Source organism: Panulirus ornatus, chromosome 24 (genome assembly GCF_036320965.1).
Source record: "Panulirus ornatus isolate Po-2019 chromosome 24, ASM3632096v1, whole genome shotgun sequence".
NCBI classification, from domain to species: Eukaryota; Metazoa; Arthropoda; class Malacostraca; order Decapoda; family Palinuridae; genus Panulirus; species Panulirus ornatus.
In genome coordinates, this window is record NC_092247.1 from 307,708 (window position 1) to 320,906 (window position 13,199).

The 13,199-nt window shown below is 40.9% G+C and overlaps 1 protein-coding gene across 1 annotated transcript in view; it reads right to left on the reverse strand.

Moving 5' to 3' along the window:
• Nucleotides 1-206: 206 nt before the first annotated feature.
• Chd1 (chromodomain-helicase-DNA-binding protein 1) overlaps nt 207-13,199 on the reverse strand; it is a 347,004-nt gene continuing 334,011 nt past the window's right edge. Inside the window, exon 31 of the mRNA XM_071676943.1 lies at nt 207-717. Within this exon, the coding sequence (XP_071533044.1) occupies nt 342-717 (376 nt within the window). The 3' untranslated portion in view covers nt 207-341. The remainder of the gene's footprint in view (nt 718-13,199) is intronic.

The window sequence follows — 13,199 nt, forward strand, 5'->3', positions numbered from 1 at the left end:
GTTCTATATACATTTCACAGCCATGAGGAGACACTGGTCTCCTAAGTGGTGTCTTGGAAGATCCATGACACACTGAGGTAAACAGTAAACTTGCCAGTACTTGTTTTCACTCCAATATTTCCAATGGAAACACTGTAAGGTTGCATCTTTTCGTACTGTCGTCAGTTTTCATGTACAATATCTTGCACTGTCTTTCAAAAAGTGAATACAAAAATCTTTCCATAACAAAGAGTGCTTCTTGCAATTAACCAGCAAGAATACTGAAGTAAATATTGTATTCACAACATGCAAGATCCTCAGGTCATTGTAAAAAGGCAGATTTATGATTAATACTAAAAAGTTTATGGGAACTCTTTCTGATAAGCTGGAGGCCGTTCAGGGCGATCTTTTCCCCAGTCTTGCTGTGGTCTATCTGGCCTGTCAGGCCGATCAACCCTTTCCTTTTGTCCCCAGTCTGGACGGTGAGCACCAAATGATGGGGGCCTATGTGGCATCTGGCTTCCTTGTGGTGGGCCTCCATACATGCCAGGACCACCTGGACGTGGACCGTAATAAGATGGACCATATCCCACAGGAGGACCATAGCTGGGGTGTTTAGGATGATGAGGTCGTGCACCCCACTCTCCTCCACCTCCTCTGTGATAGCCATGAGGTTTGTAGCCTTCACGATGATAACTACCTCCACCTTCTCTCTTACTGTAGTCCTGAGGATATCGACTGAAATACAATAATGACAGCCTAAGTATTTTAGATGTATATCTTAATAACAGGTAAAGGCTAAAAATTACAACTCTCCTCACTTGAATGAAAATAAAAGAGATACAGTACAAATGTTATGCATACAGAAACTACTTGAAGGCCTAGTTCCTTACATGTTACCTTGTTGGAGTGACAGACAGTTGCTAAGGGGAAAACTAAACCCCCTGAAGAACACAGATCCTATATAAAACATTATGAAAGACAGCAAAAATGACCAAGGCCCATGTCTGTTCAACCTGCTGCTGGTAAATGTAAGAAACACAATGGAAATGTTCCCAGATTTCTTTGTCTGTATCTATATATATAAAAAAATCTATCAAGTTGGGTGCTGAAACTGGAATAATGATCTGTAATACATAGTACATAAAGAGGTGCATGTTTAAATATACATGGGTGTGGGGCTACTGGGCATTAATACATTATGTGCTGATTGACAGACATGCAGAGGATGGGCTGTTGGATGTGAGCATGCTGTGTGGAGTGGGAGATGGAATGTCTGGTCACTTCTTGGTGGAGACAAAGTAAACATTTGTGGTAGCGGTGGATTTAGGAAAAGAGAACATTACATACGTTATTACCTATTTGTACTGTATGGAGAGGAAATTTTACATTTGTAAAGTTCCATCTCTTGAACAAGTTTCTACCATCACACAAATTCATAAATCTAAGTATGCTGTCTGCATTAACCATGTCCTCAATCATTCTATTCCATTCTTCCAATACAATTATACTATAAAGCACTTCTTTTCATCTTTTCAACAAGTTTCTTGCTTTATTTCATGTTATGTCCTCCAGTTGCTCTATTCCTACATCTCTTGAAGAACCTTTCACTGTCCATATCATCAATCTAATTTCAAAACTTAATGATTGTGACTAAGCTTGAACAAGTGGCCTGTTTGCAAAGATACCATGAGATACTTAATATGTGGAAGAGCAATGCAAGGCATTCAGTGAAACTGTGTTATAATGTGTGATAGAAGTATGTAGCATATGAGGGGTGAGGATAAAGAGGTATGAGATGGGGTAGAGAAGGGTGGAATAAGGAGGCTAAATCAGTACCAAGAGGAAAAAGATGTACAAACAGTATCAACAGGGAGAGGGGTACAATAGACTGGGAAAGAAATCAGCAAGAGTTCAAGATATTGGTATAAGTGCTGAAAAAGAGGGCAAATGAGACAATACTGATAAACTTCAGAAAATTTTTTTTTTCGTAAGAGCTGAATAGTGTGAGAACATGAGGGCAAATGGAGGCAACAAAGAATATAGGAGATGGACAAGTCATAACAAAGAAAATAAAATGAAAAGACGGAGAGACTATTTTGATGGATAGCAAAATGTGTTAGACTAGGAGGTGGGACATGGTGTATTTGCGACAATGTGGCATGTGAAGCATACAAAACATCTCAAAGAGCAGGGAGACAATGAATAGAAGTGCAACTTCCAATGGAGGCATAAGAAAATGAGGGCCATTAATCATAAATATTCCCATACACTAGTAATACTATACTGATATAGCAAACACTATCTCTAAGATCTTTTGGCTTCCAATTATGAACAGAAACTAAGATTCCACTTGTGGACCAAAGAAGTATTCAAAAATTTATAAACAACAACAAACCAGATTCTGTCTGAAAGTTACAAGGTTCTTGATCAAGATGCCCTAAACCAGACATGCCATATCTTCTCAAAAACATGAAAAAGGGTTCTGCAAATGATAAATAACCTAAGCTTTGCTGGGGTGTGGATAGGACTAGTCCCATAAGGAGCAGCAATGATCCTTCCTTGGTAGACATTCTCTCTATTTCCTTAGTATATCAGTATTACACAAGAGGAGGTGGGGAAACTTACAGGCCAAAGGGTATGTCATCACTTTCCTAATATTAATACAGACACTATCTCAATAAACAAAAAATCACACAATTTATGGTTCTGTGTACTGAACACCGAGTTTCCATAAAGGAATAATTCCACGAGGTATCACAAAGGCTTTCCTGGGCAGACACCTTCCAGCTAACACCCTATAATGTATCAACAGTAAGCTGATCAAGATGTGGGACCTTCAGCCTCTAGAGCATTTTTTTATATTCTCTACTACAGACATGGGGTTATGAGGTGATATGGGCATCAGCAACCACTAAGGTTATGTGAGCTGAAGGCAATCAAATACCATCTTAGGTTCAATAAATGATCCATGAAGCATAATAAAAGATTTCCTCTTGGCAAAAACTCCTTGATGTTCTCCCCATGAAACAATGTACACTAGACAGGGTGTGAGCATTAAGCCAAATGGTCTGTCTTCATCTCCCCTATTGATGAAAATGAGTGACAAGATGATCTTGCTAAATAAAAGTCACACAGCTTACAAGAAAACATTTTGGTTTTGTGAATCTTGGACAATCATAGCCAAACTCATGTTCCAGAGAGGAACAATTCCAGGAGATATCCCAGGACTCCCTCTACATAGAAATCCTCTGACTCAATTCACAAAGAGCAGAATTGGCACATTAACTGAGGTATTGGAACTCAGACCTTGGGATCCATCTTCACCTATAATTATGACACTCATATAAGCTGATCTTAACAAACTTATGTCCAGTGGTCACACAAGTAATGGCCATCCAACTGAAAAGCAATGATCTTAACCTTTTGATCTAATGTCCTAAACTTGTTCAAAACTGTTAAGTGGTATCGCTTACCTCCTGTATGACCATCAGAATCTGGGTCCATACACACCTCCACTTCAAAGTACTTATACAAGTCATTTGTAACATAAAGGTCTGTGAGGCCTGGTTGTGGATAGCATTGCATATGACAACTAAAGAATGGATGTAAGAGAATGTGGCACTTCTTCATCTATTCCTGGTACTACCTTGCTGAAGTGGAAAACAGAGATCAAGTATGAAATATATATATATATATATATATATATATATATATATATATATATATATATATATATATATATATATATATATATATATATCTTTTCTTTCGTACTATTCGCCATTTCCCGCATTAGCGAGGTAGCGTTATCAACAGAGGACTGGGCCTTAAAGGGAATATCCTCACCTGGCCCCCCTCTCTGTTCCTTCCTTTGGAAAATTAAAAAAAAAAAAAAAAAACGAGAGGGGAGGATTTCCAGCCACCCGCTCCCTCCCCTTTTAGTCGCCTTCTACGACACGCAGGGAATACGTGGGAAGTATTCTTTCTCCCCTATCCCCAGGAATAATATATATATATATATATATATATATATATATATATATATATATATATATATATATATATATATATATTTTTTTTTTTTTTTTTTTTTATACTTTGTCGCTGTCTCCCGCGTTTGCGAGGTAGCGCAAGGAAACAGACGAAAGAAATGGCCCAACCCCCCCCCCCCATACACATGTACATACGTCCACACACGCAAATATACATACCTACACAGCTTTCCATGGTTTACCCCAGACGCTTCACATGCCTTGATTCAATCCACTGACAGCACGTCAACCCCTGTATACCACATCGCTCCAATTCACTCTATTCCTTGCCCTCCTTTCACCCTCCTGCATGTTCAGGCCCCGATCACACAAAATCTTTTTCACTCCATCTTTCCACCTCCAATTTGGTCTCCCTCTTCTCCTCGTTCCCTCCACCTCCGACACATATATCCTCTTGGTCAATCTTTCCTCACTCATTCTCTCCATGTGCCCAAACCATTTCAAAACACCCTCTTCTGCTCTCTCAACCACGCTCTTTTTATTTCCACACATCTCTCTTACCCTTACGTTACTCACTCGCTCAAACCACCTCACACCACACATTGTCCTCAAACATCTCATTTCCAGCACATCCATCCTCCTGCGCACATCTCTATCCATAGCCCACGCCTCGCAACCATACAACATTGTTGGAACCAATATATATATATATATATATATATATATATATATATATATATATATATATATATATATATATATATATATATATATATATATTTACATTTTTTATGATGAAGGCTCCAGTCATGGACACAAGTCCACATCAAGGCCAAGCCTGAATTAAAATATAGAGGGGTTAATAAAAAAGGGAAAAGAAGAGACAAGGAAAAGTATTTACAAATTCTGGAGGAAGTGTAAAACCTGTATTTTAAAAAGTGCCAAGTCACAGTCATTAGGAAGGGCATAGGAGGGTAGAATTCCAAAGCTTTGAGGAGTAGCGAAAGAAACAGTTATCAAAATGGCCCACCCTTGAGTTGTGAATGGCCTCAAATTAATCATAGAACAGCTGATCTAATGTCCTAAACTTTCTCAAAACTGCTCAGTAGTATCGCTTGTCTATAGTATGAATATCAAAACCCAAGTCCATACATAATACTTCAAAGTATCTATATATGTCATTTGTACTGTAAAGGTTTGTGCTTTCAGTGCACTGCACATGACAGCTAAAGAATGGATGTGAGGAAATGCAGCCATTCTTCTACTCTTCCTGGTGCTGTCTTGCAAAAGTGGGAAATAGCAATCAAGAATGAAAAAATTTAAACATATATCTTGAGTAAGTAATGAAAGGGTAAGAAAGATGTGTGGAAATAAAAAGAGAGTGGTTGAGATAGCAGAAGAGGATGTGATGAAATGGTCTCAACATATGGAGAGAATGAGTGAGGAAAGGTTGACAAAGCGGACGTATGCATCAGAGGTGGAGGGAACAAGATGTGGGAGACCAAATTGGAATGAAAGGATGGAGTAAAAAAGCTTTTGAGAGATCAAGGCCTGAACAAGCAATAGGAGGAAAGACATGCATGGAATAGAATGAATTGGAACAATGTGGTATACTGGGGATTGATCTAGGGCATGTGAAACATCTGGGATAAACCATGGAAAGGTCTGTGTGACCTGGATATGAATAGACAGCTGTGATTTCAATGCATTATATACAATAGCTAGAGAATGGACATGAGCATTTGTGGCCTTTCTTCTGTTTCCTGGTGCTACCTCGCTGACATGGGCATTGGGAATGGATGAAGGAAAGCAAGTATGAATATGCACGTGTATATATGAATATGTATGAGTATGTAAATGTACCCTGCCGCTTTCTTTTACACATCTCCCAGTCATTTGCACTACTTCCCTGCAAAAATTGTCCAAATGCCTCTATCTTCTCTTTCACTAACAATCTTACTTCTTCATCCCACCACTCAGTACCCTTTCTAATCTGCTCACCTCCCACCTTTCTCATGCCACAAGCATCTTTTGCACAAGCCATCACTGCTTCCCTAAATCATCCTATTCCTCCCCACTCTCCTTACGTCATTTGCTCTCACCTTTTGCCATTCACACTCAATTTCTCCTGGTACTTCCTCACACAAGTCTCCTTTCCAAGCTCACTTACTCTCACCACTCTTCACCCCAACATTCTCTCTTCTTTTCTGAAAACCTCTACAAATCTTCACCTTCGCCTCCACAAGATAATGATCAGACATCCCTCCAGCTGCCCTTCTCAGCATGTTAACATACAAAAGTCTGTCTTTCACACACCTATCAATTAACACATAATCCAATAATGTTCTTTGGCCATCTCTCCTACTTACATACATGTACTTATGTATATCTCTCTTTTTAAACTAGGTATTCCCAATCACTAATTCTTTTTCAGCAAGCACACAAATCTAAAAGCTCTTCACCATTTCCATTTACAACACTGAACACACCATGTACACCAATTATACCCTCAACTGCTACATTACTCACCTTTGCATTCAAATCACCCACCTTTATAACCTGGTCTCGTGCATCAAAGCTGCTTACATAATCACTCAGCTGCTCCCAAAACACTTGCCTCTCATGATCTTTCTTCTCATGACCAGGTACACAGGCACCAACAAACACCCATCTCTCTCTATCCACTTTCAGTTTTACCCATATCAATCTACTTTACTTTCTTACATTCTATCACAGACTCCACAACTCCTGCTTCAGGAGTGGTGCTACTCCTTCCTTTGCTCTTGCCCTTTCACCAACTCCCGACTTTACTCCCAAGACATTCCTAAACCACTCTTCCACTTTACCCTTGAGCTTCATTTCACTCAGAGCCAAAACATCCAGGTGCAAGAGGTGAAAAGAGGGCAAATGAGAGTTGGGGTGAGAGTGTATCATTAAATTTTAGGAAGAATAAAAAGATGTTTTGGAAGGAGGTAAACAAAGTGTGTAAGACGAAAGAACAAAGGGGATAATGGGGAGGTAATAACAAGAAGTGGTGAAGTGAGTATGAGATGGAGTGAGTATTTTGAAGTTTTGTCGAATTCTGTTTGATGACAGAGTGGCAGATATGGGGTGTTTTGGTCGAGGTGGTGTGTGAAGTGAGAGGGGTCAGGGAGAATGGTTTGGTAAACAGGGAAGAGGTAATGAAAGCTTTGCGAAAGATGAAAGCTGGCGGGTTTGGATGGTATTGCAGTGGAATCTATCGAAAAGGGGGATGACTGTGCTGTTGATTGGTTGGTAAGGATATTCAATGTATGTATGGTTAATGGTGAAGCGCCTGAGGATTGGCAGAATGCATGCATAGTGCCATCGTACAAAGGCAAAAGGGTTAAAGGTGAGTGTTCATATTACAGAGGAATAAGTTTGTTGAGTATTCCTGGGAAATTATATGGGAGGGTGATGAATGAGAGGGTAAAGGCATGTACAGAGCACCAGATTGGAGAAGAGCAGTGAGTTTTCCAACTGGTAGAGGATGTGTGGATCAGGTGTTTGCGTTGAAGAATGTATGTGAAAAATACTTAGAAAAACAAATGGATTTGTATGTAGCATTTATGGATCTGGAGAAGGCATATGATAGGGTTGATAAAGATGCTTTGTAGAAGGTATCAAGAGTATATGGTGTGGGAGGTAAGTTGCCAGAAACAATGAAAAGTTTTTACCAAGGATGTAAGGCATTTGTATGAGTAGAAAGAGAGGAAAGTGACTGGTTCCCAGTGAATTTTGATTTGTGGCAGGGGTGCATGATGTCCCCATGGTTGTTTGATTTGCTTATGGAAGGGGTGGTTAGGGAGGTAAATGCAAGTTTTGGAGAGATGGGCAAGTATGCAGTCTGTAGTGGATGAGAGAGGGCTCGGGAAGTGAGTCAGGTGTTGTTCGCTGATGATAAAGCACTGGTGGCTGGTTCGGGTGAGAAACTGCACGCCATCCAGACCAAAACCCCTATATCTGCCACTCTATCATCAAAGACATTCAACAAATCTTCAAAATACTCACTCCATCTCCTTCTCACTTCATCACTACTTATTATTAACCCCTCACTTGCCCCCTTCACCGATGTTCCCATTTGTTCTCTTGACTTATGCTTTTCATTTACTTCCATCCAAACATCTTTTTATTCTCCCTAAATCTAATGATACTCTCTCACCCCAACTCTCATTTGCCCTCTTTTTCACCTCTTGCACCTTTCTCTTGATCTCCTGCCACTTTCTTTTATACATCTCCCAGTCATTTGCACTACTTCCCTGCAAAATTCATCCAAACGCCTCTCTCTTCTCTTTCACTAACAACCTTACTTCTTCATCCCACCACTCAATACCCTTTCTAATCCACCCACCTCCCACCTTTCTCATGCCAAATGCATCTTTTGTGGAAGCTATCACTGCTTCCCTAAATACACCCTATTCCTCCCCCACTCCCCTCATGTCATATGCTCTCACCTTTTGCCATTCTACAACTCATTTTATAAATACTTTATCATTATACATGATCCCTGTTTCCTGAGTCAGTGAGGTAGTGCCAGGAAAAAGATGAAGAAATGGCTCATCCACTCATATACACATTCTTTTTATCTTTATCATACTTTGTCGCTGTCTCCCGCGTTAGCGAGGTAGCGCAAGGAAACAGACGAAAGAAATGGCCTAACCCACCCACATACACATGTATATACATACACATCCACACACGCACATATACATACCTACACATCTCAACGTATACATATATATACACACACACAGACATATACATATATACACGTGTACTTAATTCATAGTCTGCCCTTATTCATTCCCGTCGCCACCCTACCACATATGAAATAAAAAACCCCTCCTTCAGCATGTGCATGAGGTAGCACTAGGAAAAGACATCAAAGGCCACATTCGTTCACACTCAGTCTCTAGCTGTTGTGTATAATGCACAGAAACCACAGCTCCCTTTCCACATCCAGGCCCCACAGAACTTTCCATGGTTTACCCCAGATGCTTTACATCCCCTGGTTCAATCCATTGACAGCATGTTGACCCCGGTATATCACATCGTTCCAATTCACTCTATTCCTTGCACGCCTTTCACCCTCCTGAATGTTCAGGCCCCGATCACTCAAAATCTTTTTCACTCCATCTTTCCACCTCCAATTTGGTCTCCCACTTCTCCTCGTTCCCTCCACCTCTGACACATGTATCCTCTTGGTCAATCTTTCCTCACTCATTCTCTCCATGTGCCCAAACCATTTCAAAACACCCTCTTCTGCTCTTTCAACCACACTCTTTTTATTACCACACATCTCTCTTACCCTTTCATTACTTACTCGGTCAAACCACCTCACACCACATATTGTCCTCAAACATCTCATTTCCAGCACATCCACCCTCCTCCACACAACTCTATCTATAACCCATGCCAAGCAGCCATATAACACTGTCGGAACCACTATTCCTTCCAACATACCCATTCTTGCTTTCCGAGATAATGTTCTTGCCTTCCAAACATTTTTCAATGCTCCCAGAACTTTCGCCCCCTCCCCTACCCTATGACTCACTTCAGCTTCCATGGTTCCATCCGCTGCCAAATCCACTCCCAAGTATCTAAAACACTTCACTTCCTCCAGTTTTTCTCCATTCAAATTTACCCCCCAATTGACTTGTCCCTCAACCCTACTGTATCTAAAAACCTTGCCCTTATTCACATTTACTCTCAGCTTTCTTCTTTCACACACTTTACTAAACTCAGTCACCAGCTTCTACAGTTTCTCACCCAAATCAGCCACCAGCAGCGAACAACAACTGACTCACTTCCCAAGCTCTCTCATCCACAACAGACTGCATACTTGCCCCTCTCTCCAAAACCCTTGCATACACCTTCCAAACAACCCCATCCATTAACAAATGAAACAACCATGGAGACATCACACACCCCTGCTGCAAACCAACATTCACTGAGAACCAATCACTCTCCTCTCTTCCTACTCATACACATGCCTTACATCTTCGATAAAAACTTTTCACTGCTTCTAACAACTTGCCTCCCACACCATATATTCTTAATATCTTCCACTGAGCATCTCTATCAACCCTATCATATGCCTTCTCCAGATCCATAAATGCTACATACAAATCCATTTGCTTTTCTAGGTATTTCTCACATACATTCTTCAAAGCAAATACCTGATCCACACATCCCTCTACCACTTCTGAAACCACACTGCTCTTCCCCAATCTGATGCTCTGTATATGCCTTCACCCTCTCAGTCAATACCCTCCCATATAGTTTCCCAGGAATACTCAACATACTTATACCTCTGTAATTTGAGCACTCACCTTTATCCCATTTACCTTTGTACAATGGCACTATGCAAGCATTTTGCCAATCCTCTGGCATTTCACCATGAGTCAATTTTTTTTTTTTTTTTTTTGCTTTGTTGCTGTCTCCCGCGTTTGCGAGGTAGCGCAAGGAAACAGACGAAAGAAATGGCCCAACCCACCCCCATACACATGTATATACATACGTCCACACACGCAAATATACATACCTACACAGCTTTCCATGGTTTACCCCAGACGCTTCACACGCCTTGATTCAATCCACTGACAGCACGTCAACCCCGGTATACCACATCGCTCCAATTCACTCTATTCCTTGCCCTCCTTTCACCCTCCTGCATGTTCAGGCCCCGATCACACAAAATCTTTTTCACTCCATCTTTCCACCTCCAATTTGGTCTCCCTCTTCTCCTCGTTCCCTCCACCTCTGACACATATATCCTCTTGGTCAATCTTTCCTCACTCATTCTCTCCATGTGACCAAACCATTTCAAAACACCCTCTTCTGCTCTCTCAACCACGCTCTTTTTATTTCCACATATCTCTCTTACCCTTACGTTACTTACTCGATCAAACCACCTCACACCACACATTGTCCTCAAACATCTCATTTCCAGCACATCCATCCTCCTGCGCACAACTCTATCCATAGTCCACGCCTCGCAACCATACAACATTGTTGGAACCACTATTCCTTCAAACATACCCATTTTTGCTTTCCGAGATAATGTTCTCGACTTCCACACATTCTTCAAGGCTCCCAGAATTTTCGCCTCCTCCCCCACCCTATGATCAACTTCCGCTTCCATGGTTCCATCCGCTGCCAGATCCACTCCCAGATATCTAAAACACTTCATTTCCTCCAGTTTTTCTCCATTCAAACTCACCTCCCAATTGACTTGACCCTCAACCCTACTGGACCTAATAACCTTGCTCTTATTCACATTTACTCTTAACTTTCTTCTTTCACACACTTTACCAAATTCAGTCACCAGCTTCTGCAGTTTCTCACATGAATCAGCCACCAGCGCTGTATCATCAGCGAACAACAACTGACTCACTTCCCAAGCTCTCTCATCCACAACAGACTTCATACTTGCCCCTCTTTCCAAAACTCATGCATTCACCTCCCTAACAACCCCATCCATAAACAAATTAAACAACCATGGAGACATCACACACCCCTGCCGCAAACCTACATTCACTGAGAACCAATCACTTTCCTCTCTTCCTACACGTACACATGCCTTACATCCTCGATAAAAACTTTTCACTGCTTCTAACAACTTGCCTCCCACACCATATATTCTTAATACCTTCCACAGAGCATCTCTATCAACTCTATCATATGCCTTCTCCAGATCCATAAATGCTACATACAAATCCATTTGCTTTTCTAAGTATTTCTCACATACATTCTTCAAAGCAAACACCTGATCCACACATCCTCTACCACTTCTGAAACCACACTGCTCTTCCCCAATCTGATGCTCTGTACATGCCTTCACCCTCTCAATCAATACCCTCCCATATAATTTACCAGGAATACTCAACAAACTTATACCTCTGTAATTTGAGCACTCACTCTTATCCCCTTTGCCTTTGTACAATGGCACTATGCACGCATTCCGCCAATCCTCAGGCACCTCACCATGAGTCATACATACATTAAATAACCTTACCAACCAGTCAACAATACAGTCACCCCCTTTTTTAATAAATTCCACTGCAATACCATCCAAACCTGCTGCCTTGCCGGCTTTCATCTTCCGCAAAGCTTTTACTACCTCTTCTCTGTTTACCAAATCATTTTCCCTAACCCTCGCACTTTGCACACCACCTCGACCAAAACACCCTATATCTGCCACTCTATCATCAAACACATTCAACATATTCATCTTTTTTTTTATTAATTTGCTTTGTCGCTGTCTTCCGCGTTAGCGAGGTAGCGCAAGGAAACAGACTAAAGAATGGCCCAACCTACCCACATACACATGTATATACATACACATCCGCACATGCAAATATATAAGGTAAGCACGGGAAAGAGTAAATTACATACAAGTAATCAGTAGGAACATTAGGTAGGAGCCTCTACAAACACAGTGCTAGAGTTGCCCTCTGCCACTGGCCTGTTAAAGGAGGGGAACTAAAGGCTGAGAAGAGGCACTGGAGTTCACTATTTAAGGAGACTATTGCTGTGACCATTCCCTTGAGAGAGTTCCAGTTGGGAACAGATGTCAGAGATATAGAAAGAACAGACAGTGGTATACAGGCTGTCAATGTATTGAACAAGGGCATACGATGCAGCAGGGGACCGTGAAAAGATATGTGGATGGGGGCTGTGGTTTCGATGCACTACATATGACAGCTAGGGAATGGATGTGAGTGAGGCATTTCTTTGTTCCTGGCATCATCCTTGAGAATATTTTGGTAGTTTTTTGTTTTGTTTTGTTTTTAGTTTATCATGGCCCTGAAACAGCCACTCGTACCGAGGAAACCACTCACATAAAGCATGATCCATAAATTGATTTTCACTTAATGGAATGATTTTTGCTTTCTCAGATAACTGGATGTATCACTGTGCAAAAATCTCTGATATTTTATATTTCTGTTTCTTGAGGGACCAACAACATAAGCAACACAAATCTTCTTCATGGATGTGCCTTTTCAAGGTTTGTAAAACTGTAATTCAACCTTTTTAACAAATTTAAGTGAATTGTGCTTTTGTTTTGCATCATGTAAACACTAAGGACTGCTTGCTCATCTTTTAAAAGACTCTGCAATTGCAAATGAGGGGAAAGTTATGAATAACTGCAAGTTAAAACACTTCAGAGCAATGCAATAAGCTGGTGTAATGTGTTAATGG